This window comes from Pseudophryne corroboree, chromosome 3, assembly GCF_028390025.1.
Source record: "Pseudophryne corroboree isolate aPseCor3 chromosome 3, aPseCor3.hap2, whole genome shotgun sequence".
NCBI classification, from domain to species: Eukaryota; Metazoa; Chordata; class Amphibia; order Anura; family Myobatrachidae; genus Pseudophryne; species Pseudophryne corroboree.
Genome location: NC_086446.1, coordinates 287,321,527 through 287,346,821, shown reverse-complemented (window position 1 = coordinate 287,346,821; position 25,295 = coordinate 287,321,527). Strand labels below are relative to the sequence as shown.

The window sequence follows — 25,295 nt, the reverse complement described above, 5'->3', positions numbered from 1 at the left end:
TTGCTGGGACTTGTAGTACTGCTACTAAAAACAATATTCAAATTTTGACAAAAAGGCTATCAGCCCCCCATCCGCAGCCCTTGGATGGGGGGGACAGCCTCGGGCTTCACCCCTGGCCCTTGGGTGGCTGGAGGGGGGGGGACCCTTTGATTGAAGGGGTCCCCACTCCTCCAGGGTACCCCGGCCAGGGGTGACTAGTTGGGTATGTAATGCCAGGGCCGCAGGGACCAATATAAAAGTGTCCCCCGGCTGTGGCATTATGTATCTGGCTAGTGGAGCCCGGTGCTGGTTTCAGAAATACGGGGGACCCCTACGCTTTTTGTCCCCCGTATTTTTGGAACCAGGACCAGGCGCAGAGCCCGGTGCTGGTTGTTTAAATATGGGGGAACCCTTATCACTTTTTTTCCCATATTTTTACAACCAGGACCGGCTCAAAGAGCCCGAGGCTGGTTTTGCTTAAGAGGGGGGACCCCACGCATTTTTTTTTTGGAAACATTAACACTTTCCCACCCCTTCCCACTGAAAAACATGCACGGATCTCATGGATCCGTGCATGCCTATCCGAACACGGTAAAAAAAAAGCAGGTCTGTTTTTTTTTAGCACTTTTTCACGATTTGTATTTTTTCACGGCAGTGTTTGTGATTTGCACTTTTTAGTAAATGACCGATTTCTACCAAATTCCAGGCGTATTTGACCGATGGTGTATTCATTCGTAATTTTTTACTAGGACTTCCAAAAAAATACGAATGCCCTTATCACTGCCGTGATTTGAGTTTAGTAAATTCCCGAGATGACACTTTGAAGAAAAAACACCATCTCGGTCAAAATCGGGACCTTAGTAAATATACCCCTTTATATATGAAACAGTAGCCAAATACTCTTCTTCTCCAAACTCTTTCCACATGAAATGGTACGGTTGGACTCTTTACAGGGAAAAAATGGGTCACACAACCATATATAGTAGCCCAACTGATCTCTCTGTGCTTCATTCTCCTAATTGATCTGTAACTAATGTTGAAACATTATTACTCCATTATTCTGTCTTGTATTATCGTTATTCCATAAATGGTCGTCTATTTTGCTCTTATTATTGTTACCTATTAATTATATGGTCAACTATTCAGTATTTTCAATGTTTAATCATTAACAGTTTTTTATATAGCGCAGCATATTCAGTTGCACTTTAAGTTGGAACTTGTTCCTGGCTTCCCCCTTTTCTTCTTTTTGTATCCCCATATGTATGTGAAGAATGTTTCAATAAAAACTAATGTTTAAAAAAAAAAAAAACATAACCAGAATAAAAGTCAGATATTTTGGCCCCTACTATAGGACCTTTGTCAGGGCACAAACCGTATCAAACAATGGGGCAGACATATTAAGCCTGGAGAAGTGATACAACAGTGATAAGTGCAAGGTGATAACGCACCAGCCAATCAGCACCAGTATGCAAATTAACAGTTAGAAGCTGATTGGCTGGTGCGTTATCACCTTCCCCTTATCACTGCTTAATCACTTATACAGGCCTAATACATCTGCCCCAATATCCCTTTTTGCCGCAGTGCTTATTCTGCTGCATCCGAGTGGGCAATGACCAGTGACATGTAACTGTGGATCAGCTTTATATCTGTTGTGTCCTCCTGTTTATGGGATTGATTTTTTGAAGTGAACTACACTTCTCCAAAACACAAGTGACACCTTGTATTAGATAATATAGTTTTCTAAAAAGCACTTGCAAAAAATATGCGAAGCCAAGGAAACAATTTATGAATAAAAGAATAATCAAACTTAACCGTTGTAGATTTATTCTACTTACAAAAAAATTTACATTTTACAACTTCATTGTACATTGATTTTTTTGCCATAAAAATGCAAATTTATAGAAATACTAAACAAGCACTTTCCATTCTTGAATGTAGAGCTTTAACTCAGAAATATTTCTAGGTCATCTAGCTCATGAGTATAAAGGTTACCGTTGTTCCTATGCCAGGGTATATTTCTAGGACAGATAACACGTCATATGTATACAGTCTCTTTTGCAAGGACTTACCTAAGGGATAGATGCATTTTAAGGTGTGTACATTTCAGTATCATTCCAGAAAACTAAGTTTCTGAATTGAAAACAGCATTTTAGTGGGGTGTGGGTGAATCAAAGAATTCAAATTCAAGTAAATTAATGTACAATCAATCCAACATCCTCTTTCCATATCACTACTAGCTGATTGCACACATGCTGGCCATTATTTTTAAGAACAAATAAGATCTGTTTTATAAGGAGCTAATAAAAATAAAATATAAAAAGGTCTGAACTGCATGACTATTGAGTTTTGTGTTTGCAGTTCATTTTATGGGTAGACTACATATATTTGAGAATTCTTTGGTTAGTGGCATCAAACGTTAAACAGCTTTAATAAATTTTAGAGAGCATCTCTGGTAACATTTCTACATTACATTAAATTTGTATTTTTAACCATCTTTTACAGACTGTTCCATTGTATAACAGCAACCCACAGTGACAATTTTTTGTTAAATGCTATACCATAACGTCATGTAATACAGTCTACAGTTACACTAATATTTACAGTGCATGGCTCCACTCATTGGAGCTGAACCCTTCTTAAAAAATTACACTATGTCACTGGAAAACAGAACTAGAAATACTCTTTAAAAAGCAATCTGCTCTTAGTAAGTACCAATTTACAAATGGATACCAGGTGGGTGTATGTGTGAGCACGTAAAAAAACAATCTTTTTTGTGTAAAGAGACACCAACATGATGCTGTTCTTACAGTATTTGTATACCCGTGTGTTTGGTAAACACTTTTGAAAGGAAAACGTGTCCTTTTAAGGGATATTTATATAAAATAAAATTAGAATATTTATATACATATTTTTACAGTTCATCATACATGTTTCAATCCCTTGAAAAGTCCATCACGTATGACTCAGATTAGTAGGCTCTGTTGCCATGCTCTTAGAAGTGTCTTTAGATCGTTCAGATTTAGAGTCTTTGTTGTTCTCTCTGCTTTTACTGCGAACCATGCGATCTTTTCCTCGTTCTCTATCCCTTTCACGGTCTCTTGTTCTGTCCCGGTCTCTGTCTCTCTCACGGCCTTTGTCTCTATCTCTTTCCCTCTCCCTGTCTCTGCTTCTTGATCTGTCTCGGTCTCTATCCCGGTCCCTGCTCCTAGATCTCTCTCTACGTTTATATGAATCCCTGTCACGGTCTCGTGTCCGCTCTCTCTCTCGTTCTCTATCCCTTTCTCTGTCTCTCTCTCTATCTTTATCCCCATCTCTCTCCCTAGGCCTGTCTCTGTCCCTTTCCCTGTTTCTTTCCCTATCCCTGTCTCTATTTCTATCTAATTCTCTCTTTTCCGTATCTTTATCCCCATCTCGATCTCTATTTTTCTCCCAGTCTCGATTTGGTTCTCTTGTTCTTGGCCGTTCATAATCTCGAGATCTTTCTCTATTCCAGTTCCTGCTCCTCTCTCTATCCCACTGGGCATCATGTTCTTTTTCCCTATGTCGGTCTTCAAATCCTGGATTTGGTGTATGCTCAGATGCTTCTGGGTTATTGCGACCCTCATAGTTTCGAGCTCTACCCTGAAAGCCTTGAGCTCTATGGTCCTTATTTTGTCTGAAGTTGCTAGACTCCCATTGTTGTTCTGGTTCTTGTCTATGGTCTGCATATTTTTGACGTGAATCTGGTGTGCTAAGTTTGTTCCAACCTTCACTCCTCTGTGGAGGAGGAATAGTTGGGAGTTCAAGCAAGGGACGAGGCTGAGATCTCATGATCTGTTCAGAATCTTCAGAAAACCTAGAAGGTAAAGGCCCACGTTGTCCACCATACAGTAGAGGAATGGGGCCTCGTTGATTGGGAAATAAGGGTGGTGAGTTTTTATTTGGATCCTCAAGTTGAGGTGGTGGGGGGCCCCTTGGTGCACTGTAATGACTTGGAACGGAGCCTCGTAAAACATCAAATTCATTTGGATGTGGTCCTCTAGGCACATTAAAATGTGTGGGTGCAGGTTCTCTAAGTCCACCAAACGCTGGCTGAATTGGAGTACCTATAGGAGTTTTAAACTGAGATGGTGGGGGTCTGTGAGCACCATCAAAACTAAATGACTGTCCTCGAACCATAAATGGAGCTGGTATGAGTCCCCTTGGGCCTTCAAACCTAAGTCGGCCATCACTTGGGCCACCAAAATGAGGATCCTTAAATTCTAAATGTGGACTATTTTGTCTCTCAAATCTAGGAGGTGACTGTCCTTTTTGAGTAAAGGGAGGAAGAAGTCCTCTATCCCCAAATGAATGAGGGGGTGGAATACCTAATTGTGGAGGCAAAGACCCAGGCCCTTTTTGCTCCACAGTTTCCGGTTGCATACCTCTGTATGCATCCAAGTTATTTGGACAGTTTTCCTCAGGAGAAATAGGGGATGACCTCATTCCTGGGTGATTAGGCACAGGCATTGGTCTTTGCTCACCAAGCACTGGTGAAACGTCATGTTGTGGTGGCCCTAATATAGAACTAATTGGAAAAGATGGCCCATGCTTATTATCTTCCTGAGATATTACTGGAATTTTATGCTCTGTGAAGGGAACGGCTTGACTATTAATTTGGTCTTTAAGTGCAAACATTACTTCTTTTTCTGGTTCAAAGTGATCAGAACGATTGTCTAGAGGTGTAGCTATCAGACCAGAAAGATTAGCTTTTGTCTTTTGAGGGTCAAAGTTTTGAGTTTCAGTAGCCCATGCTGGTTCTTGAGAAGGAAAATATTTATTTTCAGCAGCTTGAAGTAACGGAACATTAGACACAGGTGTTGGCAATAGCACTTTGCGTGTTGGTTTTGATGTGCTCAAAGTAGTTTCAGATGTAACAGCATCATTGGTGTTATGCCATACGTCTTCCTGCTTTTCCAGCGTGCTTTCCTTTGGCTTTTGATTAATTTGTGTGTCAATTTCCATACTAGCTACAGGCTTATCATCCTGCATGCTGTCAAATTGCTTGACTACTGGATTAGACACAATAATTTCAGCGGACGATGATGGTTTTTCACTTTGTAACTGCATGGGAACATCTTCAGAATCTGACTGCACTATTTTAGCTGCTGCATGTCGAGGATCTCTTGCTTGCCTTGGATCTCTGTTATGAATTAGGAATTGCTCTAAATTTGTACTTGTATTAGCATTCATATTACTTGGCTCTCTTTGAAACAAATCACTCTTTGTTAGAGAAGATTTTGGAGGAGGTGACATCAAAGCGTCTGACACTGAGAAATGTGCCATAGAGACACCTACAGCTGCTCTTTGTTGTCTGAGGGCTTCTTCCTGTTCCTCAAGTTGTCTCTTTTGTTCTTCTATTTGCTTGTTTAGTTCCTCTAACATTTTTTGCTGTTCCAGGAGGGATGGAGAATCAGGAATACTAGGCACCAGTTCTGCAGATTTTATTTTACTTGCAGCAGACATCTTATTGGGCAAGTCTTCAACTGGGACTTTTGCCTCTTCTAAAATGGTCTCATCCTCTGGATCATAAGCCTCTTCATCATCTAAACTTTCACATGGCTGCTCTGGTTCATATGGTGTTTCATTATTGTCAACAACTACTGTAGTATCAAAAACTTTTTCTGGATCATATTCTTCTTCTGGGTCATATGGTCTATCATCCTCCTCCTCCAAAGCTTTATCCTTAGACATCTGGCCAAACTGTTGCACAATAGGGTCCACAAATCCTCTCTCTACTACAGTCTCTACAGTGGTATTACTAGTAACAGCAGCAGAGCTTGAATTCTCATATTTACTTTCAGATGTTTTTCCAAAGAGTGTCTTCAAAATGTGGTCCAGTGGGGTCGCACTCTTTGCTGATGATCCCAAACGCTCAGCTGGTGGTGGTGAACTGACTGGCATGCTGGTTGCAGAGATAACAGATGGTAATGTAAGAACAGAAGGGGTTACTTTTAGAACTGGTTCTACAATTGGTGGTGATCCTGGTGGTGTGGTACTTTTAATTGGCTCACTTGAATATAATAAATGTTTCTGAGGCTTCTTCTCTGCTTGACTGGCGACAGGTGGTTTTGTAAAATTTAAGATGTCCATCTCTTCCTGACTTGGAGCTTTTAATCGCTTGTCTTCATTCTTTTCTAGCTCACTAGTAGCTGGACGTTTATTTCTCTGACAAATTACCAATCCCAGGATCAAGTTTGGACGTGTCGATTCGAGACCTAGTGAACCAAATACAGAAGGGTTAAATAATGTTATAGTGGTGAAAATTATGATAGTGTGAAAATAAATATTGAGCTTTAAAGAGAACATGTCACTTACGATGCAAGTGAAAACGACGAACAAAATCACAGTATCTTGCATATACAGGGAATATAATGAATAGCTGGCATGCATTCTGTCCTATATGTAGTCTTAGAATTGCCTGGTGTCACAGCTCACTAATATATAGTATAGTGCAGTGGTTCCTAAACTCTGTCCTCGATGCACCCTAATAGACAAGGAGTTATGAATGCCCATGGTTAAATCAATTTAACAAATACACTAATTAAGGCACTTGAGCTCAAGTTTGGCTTTCCTTAAAATCTGAACTGTTAGGGTGCTTTGAGGATTTAGTATAGTAAAAAAAAAAAAAAACACATGGAGGACAACTCTTTAAACGCCTGCATTTTCATATAGGGTGCAGTGCTTTTCTCTTCTTTCTTCCAAGATTTAGAAGGAAGGAAAATGTCAATATTATTTCGAATGTTATTAGTTCTGTTCAACTATTTTCCACCTATTTGCATACTGTTTTTCCACCTGCCATTCAGGAGATAAGTTATTAACAAATGCAGTCTGGTAAATGAATAGAACTGTGCTTTAAAGTGGTTTTCTACAGAGTAGCCTATTTTAGTATATATTCACACACTTCTTTGGATTCCATTGTAGCACTGGTCCAGTTACAGATTATTACTTGGAAAACAGATTTGTGACAGCCAGAATTTGTAAATTGTACAATAATGCAGTGTGTTTACTGAGTGCATCACTAAAACCCTAACCACTATATAACTTACATTTTATGATTTTAATGTGAATAAATAAAATAAAGTTGTACTATTCTATAGATCAATAAGTTTTGTCTACTTGATTACAGATAATGGTGTAACCTATAAATATTCTCAGTTCTAAAACGGCTCTCTGTTCAGGATTATCTAGGACACCTGCATATGTATGTGGTCGGATATCAAAATCCTCAAACAGCAACAGCTACCTGCTTCTCACTCGCATCCACCTACATGTGGATGAGATTATGCTAATCACAAACAAGGTTAATACTCCGGGTGGCAGGTAACACAACAAAACTTGCTGGAAGTTATCATGAATCACGTTGTACAGCATGAAATCTAAGTGTATTTGCTTTAGCAATAATATCTTGGGATATGTAATCACTACAGCTCTTTCAGTGCCATGCTTCAGTTTTATATCAGCATTCACCATAAACTATTCAAATCAAATACTACTGATCATATTGGTCTGCACACATTTGGGTATCCAGCCTTCAGGTTCACAGAACGTTTGTAAAAACTGTTGGTGCGTGGTATCACACATTTCTCACATAGATCAAGGCTCTACGTTTAGACAGGTTCAGGCTGCATTCGCCATACCGCAATGCTTCTCATTCAAATGTGTACTGTACCCTATTAAGGAATACATTGGTTTAAAAATTTGTGTTGCTTGCTTTCTTACTGTGGAGTGTTCTATGTAGTAGTTAATTGGGGCAACTAGGTGTTCATAAAAATATACCAACGTCTGCTTAGCCTTGTGAGATTTTCAGGTAGTTGCAGGGACACTTTCAGGAATTCATCAGTTTGTGTTGAAGATTGTTACAGTTATTCCACATGATGTTTCACTATAACTCAAACCCGAATCCTTTTTTTTTTGAAGATACCGAGTCAATATTCTCCATTCCAACTTGAAATAGGCAGTTGTACCACACAACATTGAGAACATACTATGGTACAATACTGTTCCCATGTAATCTGTAGCTTATGTGATTGAAAGCAGACATTGGTTTCTCATTCATTGAAAAGAATTTGAGTTTTTAATTAAACGGTGTATTTTTAAATCACAGGTCAAGTGTTCTATACAGAAAATAAGAATTTACTTACCGATAATTCTATTTCTCGTAGTCCGTAGTGGATGCTGGGAACTCCGTAAGGACCATGGGGAATAGCGGCTCCGCAGGAGACTGGGCACAAAAAGTAAAAGCTTTAGACTAGCTGGTGTGCACTGGCTCCTCCCCCTATGACCCTCCTCCAAGCCTCAGTTAAGATACTGTGCCCGGACGAGCGTACATAATAAGGAAGGATCTTGAATCCCGGGTAAGACTCATACCAGCCACACCAATCACACCGTACAACTCGTGATCTGAACCCAGTTAACAGTATGATAACCGTAGGAGCCTCTGAAAAGATGGCTTCCAACAATAAACAACCCGATTTGTTTGTAACAATAACTATATACAAGTATTGCAGACAATCCGCACTTGGGATGGGCGCCCAGCATCCACTACGGACTACGAGAAATAGAATTATCGGTAAGTAAATTCTTATTTTCTCTGACGTCCTAGTGGATGCTGGGAACTCCGTAAGGACCATGGGGATTATACCAAAGCTCCCAAACGGGCGGGAGAGTGCGGATGACTCTGCAGCACCGAATGAGAGAACTCCAGGTCCTCCTCAGCCAGGGTATCAAATTTGTAGAATTTAGCAAACGTGTTTGCCCCTGACCAAGTAGCTGCTCGGCAAAGTTGTAAAGCCGAGACCCCTCGGGCAGCCGCCCAAGATGAGCCCACCTTCCTTGTGGAATGGGCTTTAACAGATTTTGGCTGTGGCAGGCCTGCCACAGAATGTGCAAGTTGAATTGTACTACAAATCCAACGAGCAATCGTCTGCTTAGAAGCAGGAGCACCCAGCTTGTTGGGTGCATACAGTATAAACAGCGAGTCAGATTTTCTGACTCCAGCCGTCCTGGAAACATATATTTTCAGGGCCCTGACTACGTCCAGCAACTTGGAATCCTCCAAGTCCCTAGTAGCCACAGGTACCACAATAGGTTGATTCATGTGAAACGCTGAAACCACCTTAGGGAGAAATTGAGGACGAGTCCTCAATTCCGCCCTATCCGAATGAAATATCAGGTAAGGGCTTTTATAGGATAAAGCCGCCAATTCTGATACGCGCCTGGCTGAAGCCAGGGCCAACAGCATTACCACTTTCCATGTGAGATATTTCAAATCCACTGTGGCAAGTGGTTCAAACCAATGTGATTTTAGGAACCCTAAAACTACATTGAGATCCCAAGGTGCCACTGGAGGCACAAAAGGAGGCTGTATATGCAGTACCCCTTTGACAAACGTCTGAACTTCAGGCACTGAAGCCAGTTCTTTTTGGAAGAAGATCGACAGGGCCGAAATTTGAACCTTAATGGATCCTAATTTTAGGCCCATAGACAATCCTGCTTGCAGGAAATGTAGGAAACGACCCAGTTGAAATTCCTCCGTAGGGGCCTTCTTGGCCTCACACCACGCAACATATTTTCGCCAAATGCGATGATAATGTTTTGCAGTTACATCCTTCCTGGCCTTGATCAGGGTAGGGATGACTTCATCTGGAATGCCTTTTTCCTTCAGGATCCGGCGTTCAACCGCCATGCCGTCAAACGCAGCCGCGGTAAGTCTTGGAACAGACAAGGTCCCTGCTGGAGCAGGTCCTTCCTTAGAGGTAGAGGCCACGGGTCCTCCGTGAGCATCTCTTGCAGCTCCGGGTACCAAGTTTTTCTTGGCCAATCCGGAGCCACGAGTATCGTTCTTACTCCTCTCCTTCTTATGATTCTCAGTACTTTTGGTATGAGAGGAAGAGGAGGGAACACATATACCGACTGGAAAACCCACGGAGTTACCAGAGCGTCCACCGCTATTGCCTGAGGGTCCCTTGACCTGGCGCAATATCTGTCCAGTTTCTTGTTGAGACGGGACGCCATCATGTCCACCTTTGGTTTTTCCCAACGGTTTACAATCACTTGGAAGACTTCTGGATGAAGTCCCCACTCCCCCGGGTGGAGGTCGTGTCTGCTGAGGAAGTCTGCTTCCCAGTTGTCCACTCCCGGAATGAACACTGCTGACAGTGCTATCACATGATTTTCCGCCCAGCGAAGAATCCTTGCAGCTTCTGCCATTGCCCTCCTGCTTCTTGTGCCGCCCTGTCTGTTTACGTGGGCGACAGCCGTGATGTTGTCCGACTGGATCAATACCGGTTGACCCTGAAGCAGAGGCCTTGCTTGACTTAGGGCATTGTAAATGGCCCTTAGCTCTAGGATATTTATGTGAAGAGACGTTTCCATGCTTGACCACAAGCCCTGGAAATTTCTTCCCTGTGTGACTGCTCCCCAGCCTCTCAGGCTGACATCCGTGGTTACCAGCATCCAATCCTGAATGCCGAATCTGCGGCCCTCTAGAAGATGAGCCTTCTGTAACCACCACAGGAGAGATACCCTTGTCCTTGGAGATAGGGTTATCCGCTGATGCATCTGAAGATGCGATCCGGACCATTTGTCCAGCAGATCCCACTGAAAAGTTCTTGCATGGAATCTTCCGAATGGAATCGCTTCGTAAGAAGCCACCATTTTTCCCAGGACTCTCGTGCACTGATGCACTGACACTTGTCCTGGTTTTAGGAGGTTCCTGACTAGCTCGGATAACTCCCTGGCCTTCTCCTCCGGGAGAAACACCTTTTTCTGGACTGTGTCCAGAATCATCCCTAGGAACAGTAGACGTGTTGTTGGAATCAGCTGTGATTTTGGGATATTTAGAATCCACCCGTGCTGACGTAGCACTACCTGAGATAGTGCTACTCCGACCTCTAACTGTTCCCTGGACCTTGCCCTTATCAGGAGATCGTCCAAGTAAGGGATAATTAATACGCCTTTTCTTCGAAGAAGAATCATCATTTCGGCCATTACCTTGGTAAAGACCCGTGGTGCCGTGGACAATCCAAACGGCAGCGTCTGAAACTGATAATGACAGTTTTGTATCACAAACCTGAGGTACCCTTGGTGAGAAGGGTAGATTGGGACATGGAGATAAGCATCCTTGATGTCTAGAGATACCATATAGTCCCCTTCTTCCAGGTTCGCTATCACTGCTCTGAGTGACTCCATCTTGAATTTGAACCTTTTTATGTAAGTGTTCAAAGATTTTAGATTTAAAATTGGTCTCACCGAGCCGTCCGGCTTCGGTACCACAAACAGCGTGGAATAATACCCCTTTCCCTGTTGTAGGAGGGGTACCTTGATTATCACCTGCTGGGAATACAGCTTGTGAATAGCTTCCAATACTGCCTCCCTGTCGGAGGGAGACGTTGGTAGAGCAGACTTCAGGAACCGGCGAGGGGGAGACGTCTCGAATTCCAATTTGTACCCCTGTGATACTACCTGCAGGATCCAGGGGTCCACTTGCGAGTGAGCCCACTGCACGCTGAAATTCTTGAGACGGCCCCCCACCGTGCCCGAGTCTGCTTGCAGAGCCCCAGCGTCATGCTGAGGACTTAGCAGAAGCGGGGGAGGGCTTCTGCTCCTGGGAAGAGGCTGCATGGTGCAGTCTTTTTCCCCTGCCTCTGCCCCGGGGCAAGAATGAGCGGCCTTTTTCCCTCTTGCCTTTATAGGGACGAAAGGACTGGGTTTGAAAAGACGGTGTCTTTTTCTGCTGAGAGGTGACCTGGGGTAAAAAGGTGGATTTTCCAGCCGTTGCCGTGGCCACCAGGTCCGATAGACCGACCCCAAATAACTCCTCCCCTTTATACGGCAATACTTCCATATGTCGTTTGGAATCCGCATCACCTGACCACTGTCGCGTCCATAACGTTCTTCTGGCCGAAATGGACATCGCACTTACTCTAGATGCCAGGGTGCAAATATCCCTCTGTGCATCTCGCATATATAGTAATGCATCCTTTAAATGCTCTATAGTTAATAATATACTGTCCCTATCCAGGGTATCAATATTTTCAGTCAGGGAATCCGACCAAGCCACTCCAGCGCTGCACATCCAGGCTGAGGCGATCGCTGGTCGCAGTATAACACCGGTATGTGTGTATATACCTTTTAAGATATTTTCCAGCCTATCAGCTGGTTCCTTGAGAGCGGCCGTATCAGGAGACGGTAACGCCACTTGTTTTGATAAGCGTGTGAGCGCCTTATCTACCCTAGGGGGTGTTTCCCAACGTGCCCTAACCTCTGGCGGGAAAGGGTATAGTGCCAATAATTTATTAGAAATCAGCAGTTTTTTATCGGGGGAAACCCACGCTTTATCACACACCTCATTTAATTCATCTGACTCAGGAAAAACTACTGGTAGTTTTTTCACACCCCACATAATACCCTTTTTTGTGGTACTTGTAGTGTCAGAAATGTTCAATGCCTCCTTCATTGCCGTGATCATGTAACGTGTGGCCCTACTGGACATTACGTTTGTCTCGTCACCGTCGACACTGGATTCAGTATCCGTGTCAGGGTCTGTGTCGACCATCTGAGGTAACGGGCGTTTTAGCGCCCCTGACGGTGTCTGAGACGCCTGAACAGGCACTAATTGATTTGTCGGCTGTCTCATGTCGTCAACAGTTTTTTGCAAAGTGCTGACATTGTCACGTAATTCTTTAATTACTACCATCCAGTCAGGTGTCGACTCCCTAGGGGGTGACATCACTAACACAGGCAATTGCTCTGCTTCCACATCATTTTCCTCCTCATACATGTCGACACAATCGTACCGACACCCAGCACACACACACAGGGAATGCTCTGATAGAGGACAGGACCCCACTAGCCCTTTGGGGAGACAGAGGGAGAGTTTGCCAGCACACACCAGAGCGCTATATATATACAGGGATAACCTTATATAAGTGTTACTCCCTTTATAGCTGCTGTATTATATATTAGCTGCCAATAGTGGCCCCCCCCTCTCTTGTTTTACCCTGTTTCTGTAGTGTAGTCTGCAGGGGAGAGTCAGGGAGCCGTCCTTCCAGCGGAGCTGTGAAAGAAAATGGCGCTTGTGTGCTGAGGAGAAAGGCTCCGCCCCCTTCACGGCGGCCTTTTCTCCCGCTTTTTTCAGGAAACTGGCAGGGGATAAATGCATCCATATAGCCCAGGAGCTATATGTGATGCATTTTTTTTAGCCATATAAGGTTTTTATATCGTTTTTATTGCGTCTCAGGGCGCTCCCCCCCAGCGCCCTGCACCCTCAGTGACCGGAGTGTGAAGTGTGCTGAGAGCAATGGCGCACAGCTGCAGTGCTGTGCGCTACCTTATTTGAAGACAGGAACGTCTTCTGCCGCCGCTTTCTCCGGACCTCTTCGCTCTTCTGGCTCTGTAAGGGGGCCGGCGGCGCGGCTCCGGGACCCATCCAGGCTGAACCTGTGATCGTCCCTCTGGAGCTAATGTCCAGTAGCCAAGAAGCCCAATCCACTCTGCAGTCAGGTGAGTTCGCTTCTTCTCCCCTTAGTCCCACGATGCAGTGAGCCTGTTGCCAGCAGGACTCACTGAAAATAAAAAACCTATTTAAACTTTTACTTCTAAGCAGCTCAGGAGAGCCACCTAGCTTGCACCCTTCTCGTTCGGGCACAAAAATCTAACTGAGGCTTGGAGGAGGGTCATAGGGGGAGGAGCCAGTGCACACCAGCTAGTCTAAAGCTTTTACTTTTTGTGCCCAGTCTCCTGCGGAGCCGCTATTCCCCATGGTCCTTACGGAGTTCCCAGCATCCACTAGGACGTCAGAGAAAACAGATTTGGTTAGCATAGGAGTGGAGAGAGATGATTATAGATAAGGAGCCTTGTTTTGAAAGTTCTTTGTTTAGGATTGACTTTTTTTTTTTAATGAAATTGCTGGGATGTTCTTTAAAGAAGTGCTTGTCACAATACATACCTAATCATTATGCAAACGATCACTAAACGACAACTTATGTGAAATGTCACTCGAAAGGTAAACAGACAATGACCACTTTTTCAAAAATACTTTATTATTCTCAAAGAAATGTGACAGAAGTAAAACAGCCAAATGTTCTTCTCCAAGGCAGAATTTGAAATACTTACCTTTTTCTCTAAAATAAAACTACATTTGCTCACTTTTTTTTTTGTAAATACAAGCAGCTTACCTGGTCCCTCAAAAGGCAATAGTTTAGATGGAATTGGGTCCTTTGCACTCAATGGGATAAGGTAAAGGTCCTTGATGTGCCTGTTATTATTGGCAACTACCCCAAAACGTCCACGACTGCTGAAATATGAGTAAAGGGAAATGTATGCCACCTCTTCCTCCTCCGTAGCAGGGTGAAAACGGATCAAGGACAGCTCCTACAAACCAAACACGCAATAGTGGTAATCTAAATGTACACCAATAACCAAGACATGGCAGTATTTACAGACTATGGGCCCGACTCAGATGTATGTAAACCCGATGGTTTTTCATACATCTCCGATTGTGGGGTGGCTGAACATGCACAACAAGACCCGTTCTGAGCATGAACAGAACAAGCCCTCTGTCCTTGCATGCACTGCTCCCAAGCTGCAGCCTGATTGGCAAGACTGCTTTGCATTTGGAGGCAGTGGATGTGCGAAGCTGCGTTCCAAAAATGGTGGCGTCGTCCCACCGTTTTCTGGCAGAGGCTAGAGCAGTTGCCGTTTCCTTGGATGCACCTTCACTAGCTCCAGCCACGTGAACAGCCCAGCCATCACTCAGATGACCAATGTTCACCAAGTAATACGATGCGATGTCTAAAGACACAGCTGTACAAACTGAATCAATCTCTGAATCGGGCCCTATGTAACTTTAACCCTTCTAATATACATATTGTGAATTAAGGGGGTCATTCAGACCCGATCGCTGCTGTGCGTTTTTGCTCAGCAGCGATCGGGTCTCAACTGCGCATGCACCGCAATGCGCAGGTGCGTCGCCCCCCGGCGACGGGGATCGCCGGACAGCAACAGGATGAACGAAGAAAGCGATTGCACCGGCGATCGCAAGAAGAGTGATAGGAAGAGGCCGTTTGTGGGTGGCAACTGACAGTTTCCAGGGAGTGTCCAGGAAAACGCAGGCATGTCCACCCGTTTGGAAGGAGGGTTTCTGACGTCAGCTCCGGCCCCGATCATCGCACGGCAAAAGTAAGTCCTGGGCTGTGCATGGACTGCACAAACTTTTGTTTGTGCAGCTCTCTGCATATCCGATCGCACCCCTGCACAGCGATTACCCCCTCCCCCCGTAGGCGGCGACTACCTGGTCGCAGCAGTGCGAAAAACACCTGCTTGAGACCAGGTCTGAATTAGGCCCTAAGAACTGTGATACATGAAATCTAGAGAAGAGAGAACACTTCATATGCCATTTATAAACCTACCTTTGACAAAGAGGATTTTAGTTTGCCCACATAATCCCACACAGTCTTTGGGGAGATTCTTCCACCGATGTGGATTGTGTCCGGCAAGTCCTAAATGAGATATATTTGGCATTAAATACCTTCTATTTCGGGATTAGATTTCAATCAGCTAGATGGGCTCATAATGACTATTGTTGGTAACTGGGACATGCAAATTGGTGGGGGGGAAAAAAAAAAAAAGGTTTATGAAAAATAAACATCATATGATTCTCCCAATAGAGTGAAGGCAAAGAGCTGGAGCAATGGACCAAAGTAGGTCCAAACAGATATTGCTGCTCACTACATTGTTTTGTTTATCTAGTCATAAATCACTGGAAGTGAATGTTTTTTTTTCAGGGTAAAACAAACCTCATTTAGATACTCGATAGACCCAGACACGGGGAAGGCCTTTGTCACAAACTTGGCAACATTTTGCATATTTATAAATCCTTTCCAGATTGGATTCAGGCGAGAGAGGAAAAGGGATGTATCTCCATCCTGTTGTGATCTATCAGGCATGCTGCAAAAATGAAATCATAGACAGCTGTCACAAAACTGCGTCCTTCCTGTATATTGATATACAAGTGAAGAAGCTATTTTTTTCTGCTTCTTCAGAGTAACGATTTACACTTTAGCAACATTCAGACTGAAAATGAAAGAAAAAACGAATGTGTCGGATTTTGATATTGCAAATTGTGGTAACCAGTTAATTACTAATTTTAACTCATTGATTATTTGGGAATAAAATATGCTAAAAAATAGACAATTTGTTCTCTTTGAGGCCGAGTAGTTTTGTTTTACATAGTTATGTATATGTCCAACCCAATTGATGGCATTTATCAAATGTTCATTCATTTGTAAAAGTAACATTCCGTAGATAACCACTTTTCTAATGTGGAGAAGGAACAGAAAATATGGCTATTGGTATCAAATAACAGACTCTGCTATACATTAAGGGTAATGCTATTACTTTTACTATTATTTTGGTGGCTAATGTGAATGACTAATGCTAGATAAACTTACACTTCATTTACAGTAGCATAGGAACTCGCTGAATGGGAAGTCCATAAAGCATTATTGCATTTATCAGTGTGCTAAGGTCCATGGCTGCTCCAGCATACACAAGCTGCACCTGTTCTTTAGATTAGAAGCACTGGTAAGCAGGATCCTCTCAAATTTTCATTTGCTTCAATTGCTGTCATTAAAATTTGTTAATGTGCAGCAATGCAAATATGTTGCCACTCTATGACTAAAGGATATCCAGTTGATGCTTCCGATAGCCCAACGGGTAAGAAAAGATTATGATTTTGACCATTACGGTTATACATCAAACAAGGTTCTTCAGGTGGCATTTGTCATTGTTCCTATATTCCAATACATCTGGTTTCCTTTATATAGGCGCAATTTACCTGTTACCTTCACACTCCTGAGGCAGCCAATCAACACATTTACTATTTTATAAATAAAAGACTTTGCAGCTTATGGTTTAGCAACATCTCCAGACCCACACAATGGGCTGCCGCACTATGTTTAGGATTCAGACCAATTATGCAATGCAAGTGAAATATCGGACTAAAACAAACCCTAATATTTTACTTTTATTCTTCACTTACATAAATTAATTAGAGCAGAAGTAAAGTGGTTTCTGAGGTGCCCAGAGAACTAATCCGGCTTCTTGATGTGTATACTGACTTATAGTGTGTGTGTGTATATTATAAAATATATATATATATATATATATATATCTCTATATGGTACATATACTCTACAGCCAATTATTTAAATAAAAACAAATGGAATAAGCACACTGAATTGAGTTTTGCAATGGGCAACATGCATTCTTAAGAATTCTAGAACTACGCACTTGACATTTGGCAAAGTTAAATATCTGATGTCAGTCGTTGGCTTCATCAGGATTGACTTGGGAGCAGTGAAGAGTGGAGGAGGCTGCGGCGGTGCTGGGACTTCCTCATTGTCTGGTGCTGTTCTAGGACTGCTGTCGGGGGCAGTGGATGCTGAAACTAGAGGACGGTTTACAGCTCTTCTGGGGTCTCTGCCAGACACCGTAACAGTGGTAACAGGGTTGGAGGGAGGGAGGGTAGGTCCCTGACTAGATAAGAGTGTCCCAGGGTGTGTGGGGGAAGCACCGGGTAACTGTGTTTTCTCAGGCGTAACTTCGACGACTGTTTCATTGCTTTCACTAATTGTTTTAAGCGTCTCAGAGTTATCTTCTGGTGGTGGTGGTGGTTCATCCATTATCTCTGGCTTTGTTTTAGTTTCTATTTTCTTTACAGGTGGAGTCATTGTTTTGTGACGTTTAGTTGGTGGCTCATCATCAGCAGCCATCTGACCTGCAATGTGATAGACAGACAATTTACCATCTTTATTTAAATAAAGTCTCAAAATATTAATGCTCTAGAGTCAACATAGCACCATCATATTCATTATTTTACATTCCTTAACAATACATGGTATGGAAAGTTTGTTCACCTGTACAGATCTTGCAATTGAGATCAAAGAGATGGGCACGGTGCTGGCTTGTTGTGTCATTTAACATACTGCTGAATATATCTGGTAGGACAGAGCTGGTCTTCGCTGGTGGTGGAATTCGTGCAACTTCTTGCTGCTCCTAACGTGAAGACAACTTTAGTTAAAGCAAAATTTTGAGCAGTAAAATTTAACAAAAGAGCTACATTGCTGTTTAACAGTGACAAAGAAAGGTATTCATTGTTCATTGGAGGAGGATATACAGCCATAGTAACACAGTCTGCACAAATTGTAAAGTGAAGTGTCTCATAAACACAGCCAGTCAGCAGAGAAGACGACATGTAGAGAAGTTCAGAAATCAAAGCTTTAAAATGGATTTATGTATGAGAGGAATAAACACTACAACATTTGAGCAAACTCACTGTGTCAGTGTCAGAATAGGGAGGGGATTCTTCCATATCTACAACTGTATGACTTGAAGGGGTTTTATTTTCCATCAGAGACTTGGACTTCAGAACTGTACTCTATTGCAGTGAAAAGAAAAAAAAAATATCCCTTTTAACAATACATAAAATAAACCTATACCAAAAAAGGTCAGCACACATAGGTTCCGCTCATCATTAAAATACATTTCTTTCTTCTTGATTTTTAAAACAAATGACGTAAGGGAGCTTTAAAATAGAATAGACACAATTAACCGAAAATAGACATATACATTAAAAGCACCAAGCTTATCAATCTATCATCATTATTTTAGGCTTGTTGTGTGGTTCTAAAATGTTGGGTTTTTGGTGATAAACTAATGCAGATGTATTTTGTATGGTCAAGCTTTTAATTAAGACTGTCACTAAACGGTAGCAAGACATAGGGACGGTCGTATTCAATAGGAGTTGGAAACTGCCATCTTGTCTGAAAGATGGCAGTTTCCGACTGATTGAGGTCGGAAGGGGTTCCGACCTATTCAATGGTGGGCCTTTTCTTCCGACAAGTCGGGAAACCCGACTTGTTGGAAGTGTGTCGGAATACACGCGGGTCGGCGGCTTCAGCCGCATGTATTGTCGGAAGCGGGGCCAAACCAGACAGGTTTTAGCCCAGTTTCCGACAATGTCAATCCGAATTTAAAAAAGTCGGATTGACACTGTCGGGACCGAGCCAAACCTGTTTGGTTTGGCCCGGCATTGAATAGAGTGCTGTCGGGTCCTTTCCGTCGGAAAGGACCCGACAGCTATTGAATACAGCCCCAAGTCGAAGTAGCCCACAAAGCATAAATCACAAACATAATCCAACGCACCGGTTTTGATACAGTTTCTCTCCAGGAAGAAATCTTCTTTGACACAAGGTCTTCAGGTTTCAGACGTACTAGCTTTGCTAGGGATATTTCTTCACGCAGAACTCTATGGAAAAGGCCCTGCAAAAGAAAAAAAGTGTTGCCTTAAATCATGAAAAATAAATAAAAAAAATAGATCTCTAAGAAAAATACAATGCAGTGAATCATTGATGGGTACTTTTCAGCTGTTCCACAAACTATGTTTCTAGAATTCCCTTTCACTGATAAGCCTTTTTTTTTTTTTTCTATACAGGTTGAGTATCCCTTATCCAAAATGCTTGGGACCAGAGGTATTTTGGATAACGGATTTTTCCGTATTTTGGAATAATTAGATACCATAATGAGATATCATGGTGATGGGACCTAAATCTAAGCACAGAATGCATTTATGTTTCATATACACCTTATACACACAGCCTGAAGGTAATTTTTGTTTTGCCAATATTTTTTATAACTTTGTGCATTAAACAAAGTGTGTGTACATACACACAATTCATTTATGTTTCATATACACCTTGTATACACAGCCTGAAGGTCATTTAATACAATATTAATAACTTTGTGTATTAAACAAAGTTTGTGTAAACTGAGCCATCAAAAAACAAAGATTTCACTATCTCACTCTCACTCAAAAAAGTCCGTATTTCGGAATATTCCGTATTTCGGAATATATGGATATGGGATACTCAACCTGTATAATGACATGTTTAGTATTTCACACAATGCAAGAAGATAATCACACATTATGAAACATTAAAGCATAGTCAACAATAAAAATTAAAACTTTAAAGCACATGCCAGCAAAATACATATTTAAAATATATGAGTTACCTGGTTTTTTGGATCCTTCAGGTTAAACATGAGGTTTCGATACTTGCTCTTGTACCGGTTATCTGTGTCTTTAAAAAGGCTGAACATTTCTTTTTCAATGTTTACAGCAATCCTAGCAACCTCATTCTCTGCCATCACCAGATCATCACTATCCTTCACCCTAAGGGATAGAGGATGTAAAATTTGAATAATTCTGTAAAGCAGGGATGGGGAACCTTCGGCCCTCCAGCTGTTGTTGAACTACACATCCCAGCATGCCCTGCAACAGTTTTAGCATGGCCGTAGCAAAACTGTAGCAAGGCATGGTGGTATGTGTAGTTCAAAAGCTGGAGGGCCGAATGTTCTCCATCCCTGCTGTAAAGGTATATATATATATATATATATATATATATATATATATATATATATATATATATATGTGATAAAAAGCTGCTAACAGTCTTGCAGGCTACATGAAATCCCTACCAACAAGCTTTAACCCACCAACATATTGAAATGTCCGTGAAGCACAGCTCTAACCAGAATATTTTCCCATTCAAATCTGATAGTCATTGGTTATTAAATATTTTATGCCGAAAATCCTGTTTTAATAACTGTTAATGATAGGTCTCTTTCACCATGCTGGATTATGCACATTACAAACCAGCACTGCAGCTAATGAAACACAGCGCCCTATCCATCAATGTGGAGGGCTGCTTCCATAAAACCAAAACAATTTAAAAAAACAAAAACCACATGCTCTTTATGTAGGCAAATAGAAGAGTATTGCCAGGGCACCCTTTAGCTTCAGGAATGGGACCCAGTAATCTGGGTAGTCTAGTAAATAATTCTGTAAACTCTATTATACGAGTAGTACTAATTTGTTCTGGCAGTTTTAAAACATAAGCTGAATGCATTGCAAAATGCAGTATACTACAGACGTATCTAGCTGATGACAGACAATGGACAAACCTAACTTCCCCACACCTTTTGAAGAGGATTTCCTTCAGAGACCGTCGGATATTCTGCCGAATTTGATAATTAGGTCCTGGTTGTGTGGAAATGGACACCGGCTTTGGTGGTGTATTGGATACTGATGTGGAAGCATTATGAGAAGGAGAAGCTGCATTTGGGGTTCTGAGCAATGAGTTGGAGGGGGTTGGCTTCTTCATACCAGATTCAGAAGAGTTAGATAGTGGAGTCTTTTTTGGAATGGGAGGAAGATTCCGAATAGCAAGAGTGGCAGGGTGGGGTTTTATAGGTACAATGTTTTTATTGTGGTCAGCATGTGGCTTTGATGGCTTTTTGGTGGAAGCAGAGGGAGGTGAAGTCCTCTTTAGCATCGGTATCCGTTGTAGAGCAGATACTGGTTTCATTGCCAAGGACCTAGGTGAAGGGGCTGACTTTTTTACAGGAGGTGCTGGTGGCTCTGGTTTCTTTTGAGGCTCTTCTGTTTTCTCAGCTGCAAAACATAGTAATAAAATATGAGAAAGATGTAAAAACAGATTGTGTATCATGTTTTTCTTTTGCAGCAATAGTTTGTTTTAATGGAGGTAACTAGTGTTTGCTGTAAGGGATTGAAATGTTACTGTAATAATCAAAAGAATACTACTTGATAAGAGGTCTGAGGCAAATAAAACAAATACCTAATCACTGGTTCCTTATATGATCAGTTATTTTAAAGAGCTCTATACCCATGGCTTAGATTTGCCAATAATTGTACTCATCACTGGTATTTTTTCAAATCAAGCATGTAACACCAGTAGAAGCAAATGCAGGGGCATAGAGAGCCATGCAGGGCCCTGGTAATGAGCGGAGGCGTTGCAACACCCCCTAAAAATAATGCAATATACATATAAATAACTGCAGAGCTGCAAAATGGGCCCACGCAGTGTACAGGGGGGTGCCTTTCTATTTTTTTTTTTGGGGGGGGACACACACACACACACACCGGATTCCTCCTCCTCAGCCAGCGTCGTCTTCCCAGTCATATTTGGGAAGTTGGTATATGTGCACTAGTGAACAAAGACTCTGAAATCAAAGACTCTGGCACTGTTTGGGCGCCATCTTCCTATAGATAACATTGGGAAGAGGATGCCTCAGGAAATGAGGGGGGCAGCGGACACTGGGCCCTACAGCAGCTTGGCCCCAGGTAGTTTCTAGTGATCTACATTTTGGGCAGAGGCATCTATTTTGAGAATTGAACCCTATTCCAGAGAATGCAGCCAGTGAGATCACTGAGGCAACCTACAAAATATCTGCTTCCGTGTGCGAAGGGGACTACTGCCTTTAAGAAAAAACAGGTGCACTTAAGAGCACAGACTGTTTGGTGCCTGTAGCTTAATGCACCAATACACAACTAAAGACAAATGGTCTAATTCAGGGTTATACACTAGTGAGTTCACAGCTGTGATCCTGCATGCAGCGGATGTATGAAAATATGCTAATGCTGTAGCAGCCTTGAAATGTACTGAGCGGCCTCGCAGATCCAAGCATCTGTATATAATATATATATATATATATATATATATTCTTGTACAGTCCACACTCTAGCCTTGTGTATCAACTGCTGGGATGGCATCCATATAGACATGTGTCACCTGGACCAGTCCATTCAAATATAGAGATAAATATCAGGAGCACTCACCAGTCCTCATAAGCCTTTTTTTATTAGTAACATCAGGAAATCAGCATAGGGGTATCAACGTTTCGGTCCCATGTGGGGACCTTTGTCAAGATCTTGGGACCGAAACTTTGATACCCCTATGCTGATTTCCTGATGTTACTAATAAAAAAGGCTTATGAAGACTGGTGAGTGCTCCTGATATTTATCTCTCTCTCTCTCTATATATATATATATATATATAATTTATATATATATATATATATATATATATTTATACACACACACACACAGCAGTGGTCGCAGTGCCAAGCAACTGCGCGTGCGTGTATATATATATATATATATATATATACATACATACATACATACATACATACACACACACACACACACAGCGGTGGTGGTTGCAGAGCCAAGCAACTTCATACAAATACACAGATAATTTAATAAACTGACCATCTGAATAACTCTATGGTCACACAGTATGGCCTTGGGAAGTGAGGCGCTGGCGCCATGTTTTCTGCGTATGGGATGGCAACTGTAGGCTGAGACACACACTGAAACCGGTTGTGACACATCTGCAGTTTGGTGCCACTCCCATTACCTCCACCAAACTGCCCTTAACTGTCAATCCATTTGCAAATACATCCTCACTGCTAGCAACTTTGCTAAGGTACCTTGGCGCATGCGCAATGCAGCTGCGACTCATGCAGTCAGTCTATAATCACTTAACTGCATAAATATTGTCATTGCGTACATCTCTGAATCAGGCTCAAAGTTGTGAAACTAATCATTATTTCAGTTAGTTCACAGACCCTAACAAAACCTGAAAAACACTTAAAGGAACACTAACGCTACATTTTACTGTAGAGTTAATGTTGTAAATATTGACACATATTGTCACATGATTTTTCCTCCATGAAGTCTCCTTACACCTAATTAAAAAATGTAAATACATGCTTATAATACAATATATTGGTGTATAGCCCAGTTGTGGGGATAGGCAAAATCACTGAAGAGACCTAAAATATAAAAATAGTCACTTAATAATCACTTGGGGGGATTCAATTAGCCACAGTAATTTACTGCGGGGCTATTCAATTAGCCTCAAAGTGAGCCAGCCGGCAAAGCTGATCAGGATTGTGCGTGTCTGAAAAGATGCAAAAAAAATAAATAAATAAAAATCTGATAACTAAGGGGTTAATGGGTGCCGCGACCCTGCTAACACACGAATCCGTGAACTTCAGAGAGGCTCGGATGAAAAACGGGCTAGAATTGGCCCTTTTTCCCCCGCAGTAATTGAATTCCCCATTAACGTTCTAACTACAGCCTGCGATATGCCTAAATATTTAAGATGCTTTCAAATTTATTTTTGTGTTGACATTTTTTCGGATTTGAAATCTATAAAACAGTTTTTACTTTTATTGTATACCTATGTCCTAATTTAAATAGATTTCTTGAAAATTATTATTTACACAGGGAATAACAATCGTTGGGAGTTTAGCTTTCGATTTCATCAGTTGAATGGATTGTGTGACTGTCAAGAGGTTCACTTGAATTTTTAGATTAATAGTTTTTTTTAATACTATTAACTTCCTTATTCAACTATTACATCTAAATAAAAAATTTGAACCCTTCGATCAAGCTTATATATAACATTGGTTATTTTATTCTTGTGGCTGCTAGTGATGGTCTAATCCAGTGGTTCCCAAACTTTTTGGAATTATGGCGCCCAAGAGTATCAGAATTTTATTCACGGCACCCCTTGGCCAAAAAATTCTTAGCAAGACATTTTTAAATAAATATTAAATCAAAAATTTAGTTTATAGGTCATCTTTAGGTTACATTATGTGGTGAGAAACAAGATTTGACTCTGTTTGACAACATATGTTATGATTGGCTGCCACCAGCTCTGGTTTTGTTCATTACATTAACCAGAAATAATTTTGATTGGTCCTGGACCACCAATCCACGGCACCCCTGCAAGTGTTCTGAGGCACCCCAGGGTGCCACGGCACACAGTTTGGGAACCACTGGTCTAATCTATAAACATTGTTTTCACATATTGTATAAAAGATAACAGGATCATTTTGGTTATTAATAGAGTATCTTGGACATGCTCAATCCAGAAGATCTTGCGATTTCTGTCCAGCAGTTGATACACTTCTGTAGAAGTGTATGCCTTGCTAACAATAATTGGGCCACTTCTAGATTTGTGAAAAAATGGGTAAGGTGGACTTTTGCGCACTCGGGGAAAAAAAGCTGCACACTTAGAATGCCAGAGGACATACAAACACCATATGTCGGGTACCAAATTTTGAACAAAAGAAGAATGGTATCTATGATGTGCGCTGGTTTTCCCAAGGAAGTGACAATAATCATAAAACAGTCTGGTTTATGACAAATAAGACAATTGTTTTATTCTAAAACATCCATGATATTAAAGTGACACAGTGCATATATCATGGCACAGACATACAAAAATGTAAAATTAAAAGCTGATTATAAAAGATGTATTGCACAGACCCTTATTTTGTAAACATTAGCAGTAAACATTGAAGGATAGTCTTTGTGCAAATTAGTTAGCAAGGTGAGACTTCTGACTCATACCGTTCAG

At 41.8% G+C, this 25,295-nt stretch overlaps 1 protein-coding gene across 8 annotated transcripts in view; it reads right to left on the bottom strand.

Moving 5' to 3' along the window:
- Window positions 1-1,786: 1,786 nt before the first annotated feature.
- Window positions 1,787-25,295, bottom strand: part of DIDO1 (death inducer-obliterator 1) — a 197,489-nt gene continuing 173,980 nt past the window's right edge. For all 8 annotated transcript variants that reach the window (XM_063959269.1, XM_063959273.1, XM_063959275.1 and 5 more), the window contains 10 exons: window positions 21,040-21,514; window positions 20,074-20,233; window positions 19,207-19,323; window positions 18,338-18,439; window positions 17,919-18,057; window positions 17,293-17,779; window positions 15,798-15,948; window positions 15,411-15,500; window positions 14,178-14,373; window positions 1,787-6,215 (listed from right to left, as the gene is read on the bottom strand). In XM_063959269.1, the coding sequence (XP_063815339.1) occupies window positions 2,932-6,215; window positions 14,178-14,373; window positions 15,411-15,500; window positions 15,798-15,948; window positions 17,293-17,779; window positions 17,919-18,057; window positions 18,338-18,439; window positions 19,207-19,323; window positions 20,074-20,233; window positions 21,040-21,514 (5,201 nt within the window). In that variant the 3' untranslated portion in view covers window positions 1,787-2,931. The remainder of the gene's footprint in view (window positions 6,216-14,177; window positions 14,374-15,410; window positions 15,501-15,797; window positions 15,949-17,292; window positions 17,780-17,918; window positions 18,058-18,337; window positions 18,440-19,206; window positions 19,324-20,073; window positions 20,234-21,039; window positions 21,515-25,295) is intronic.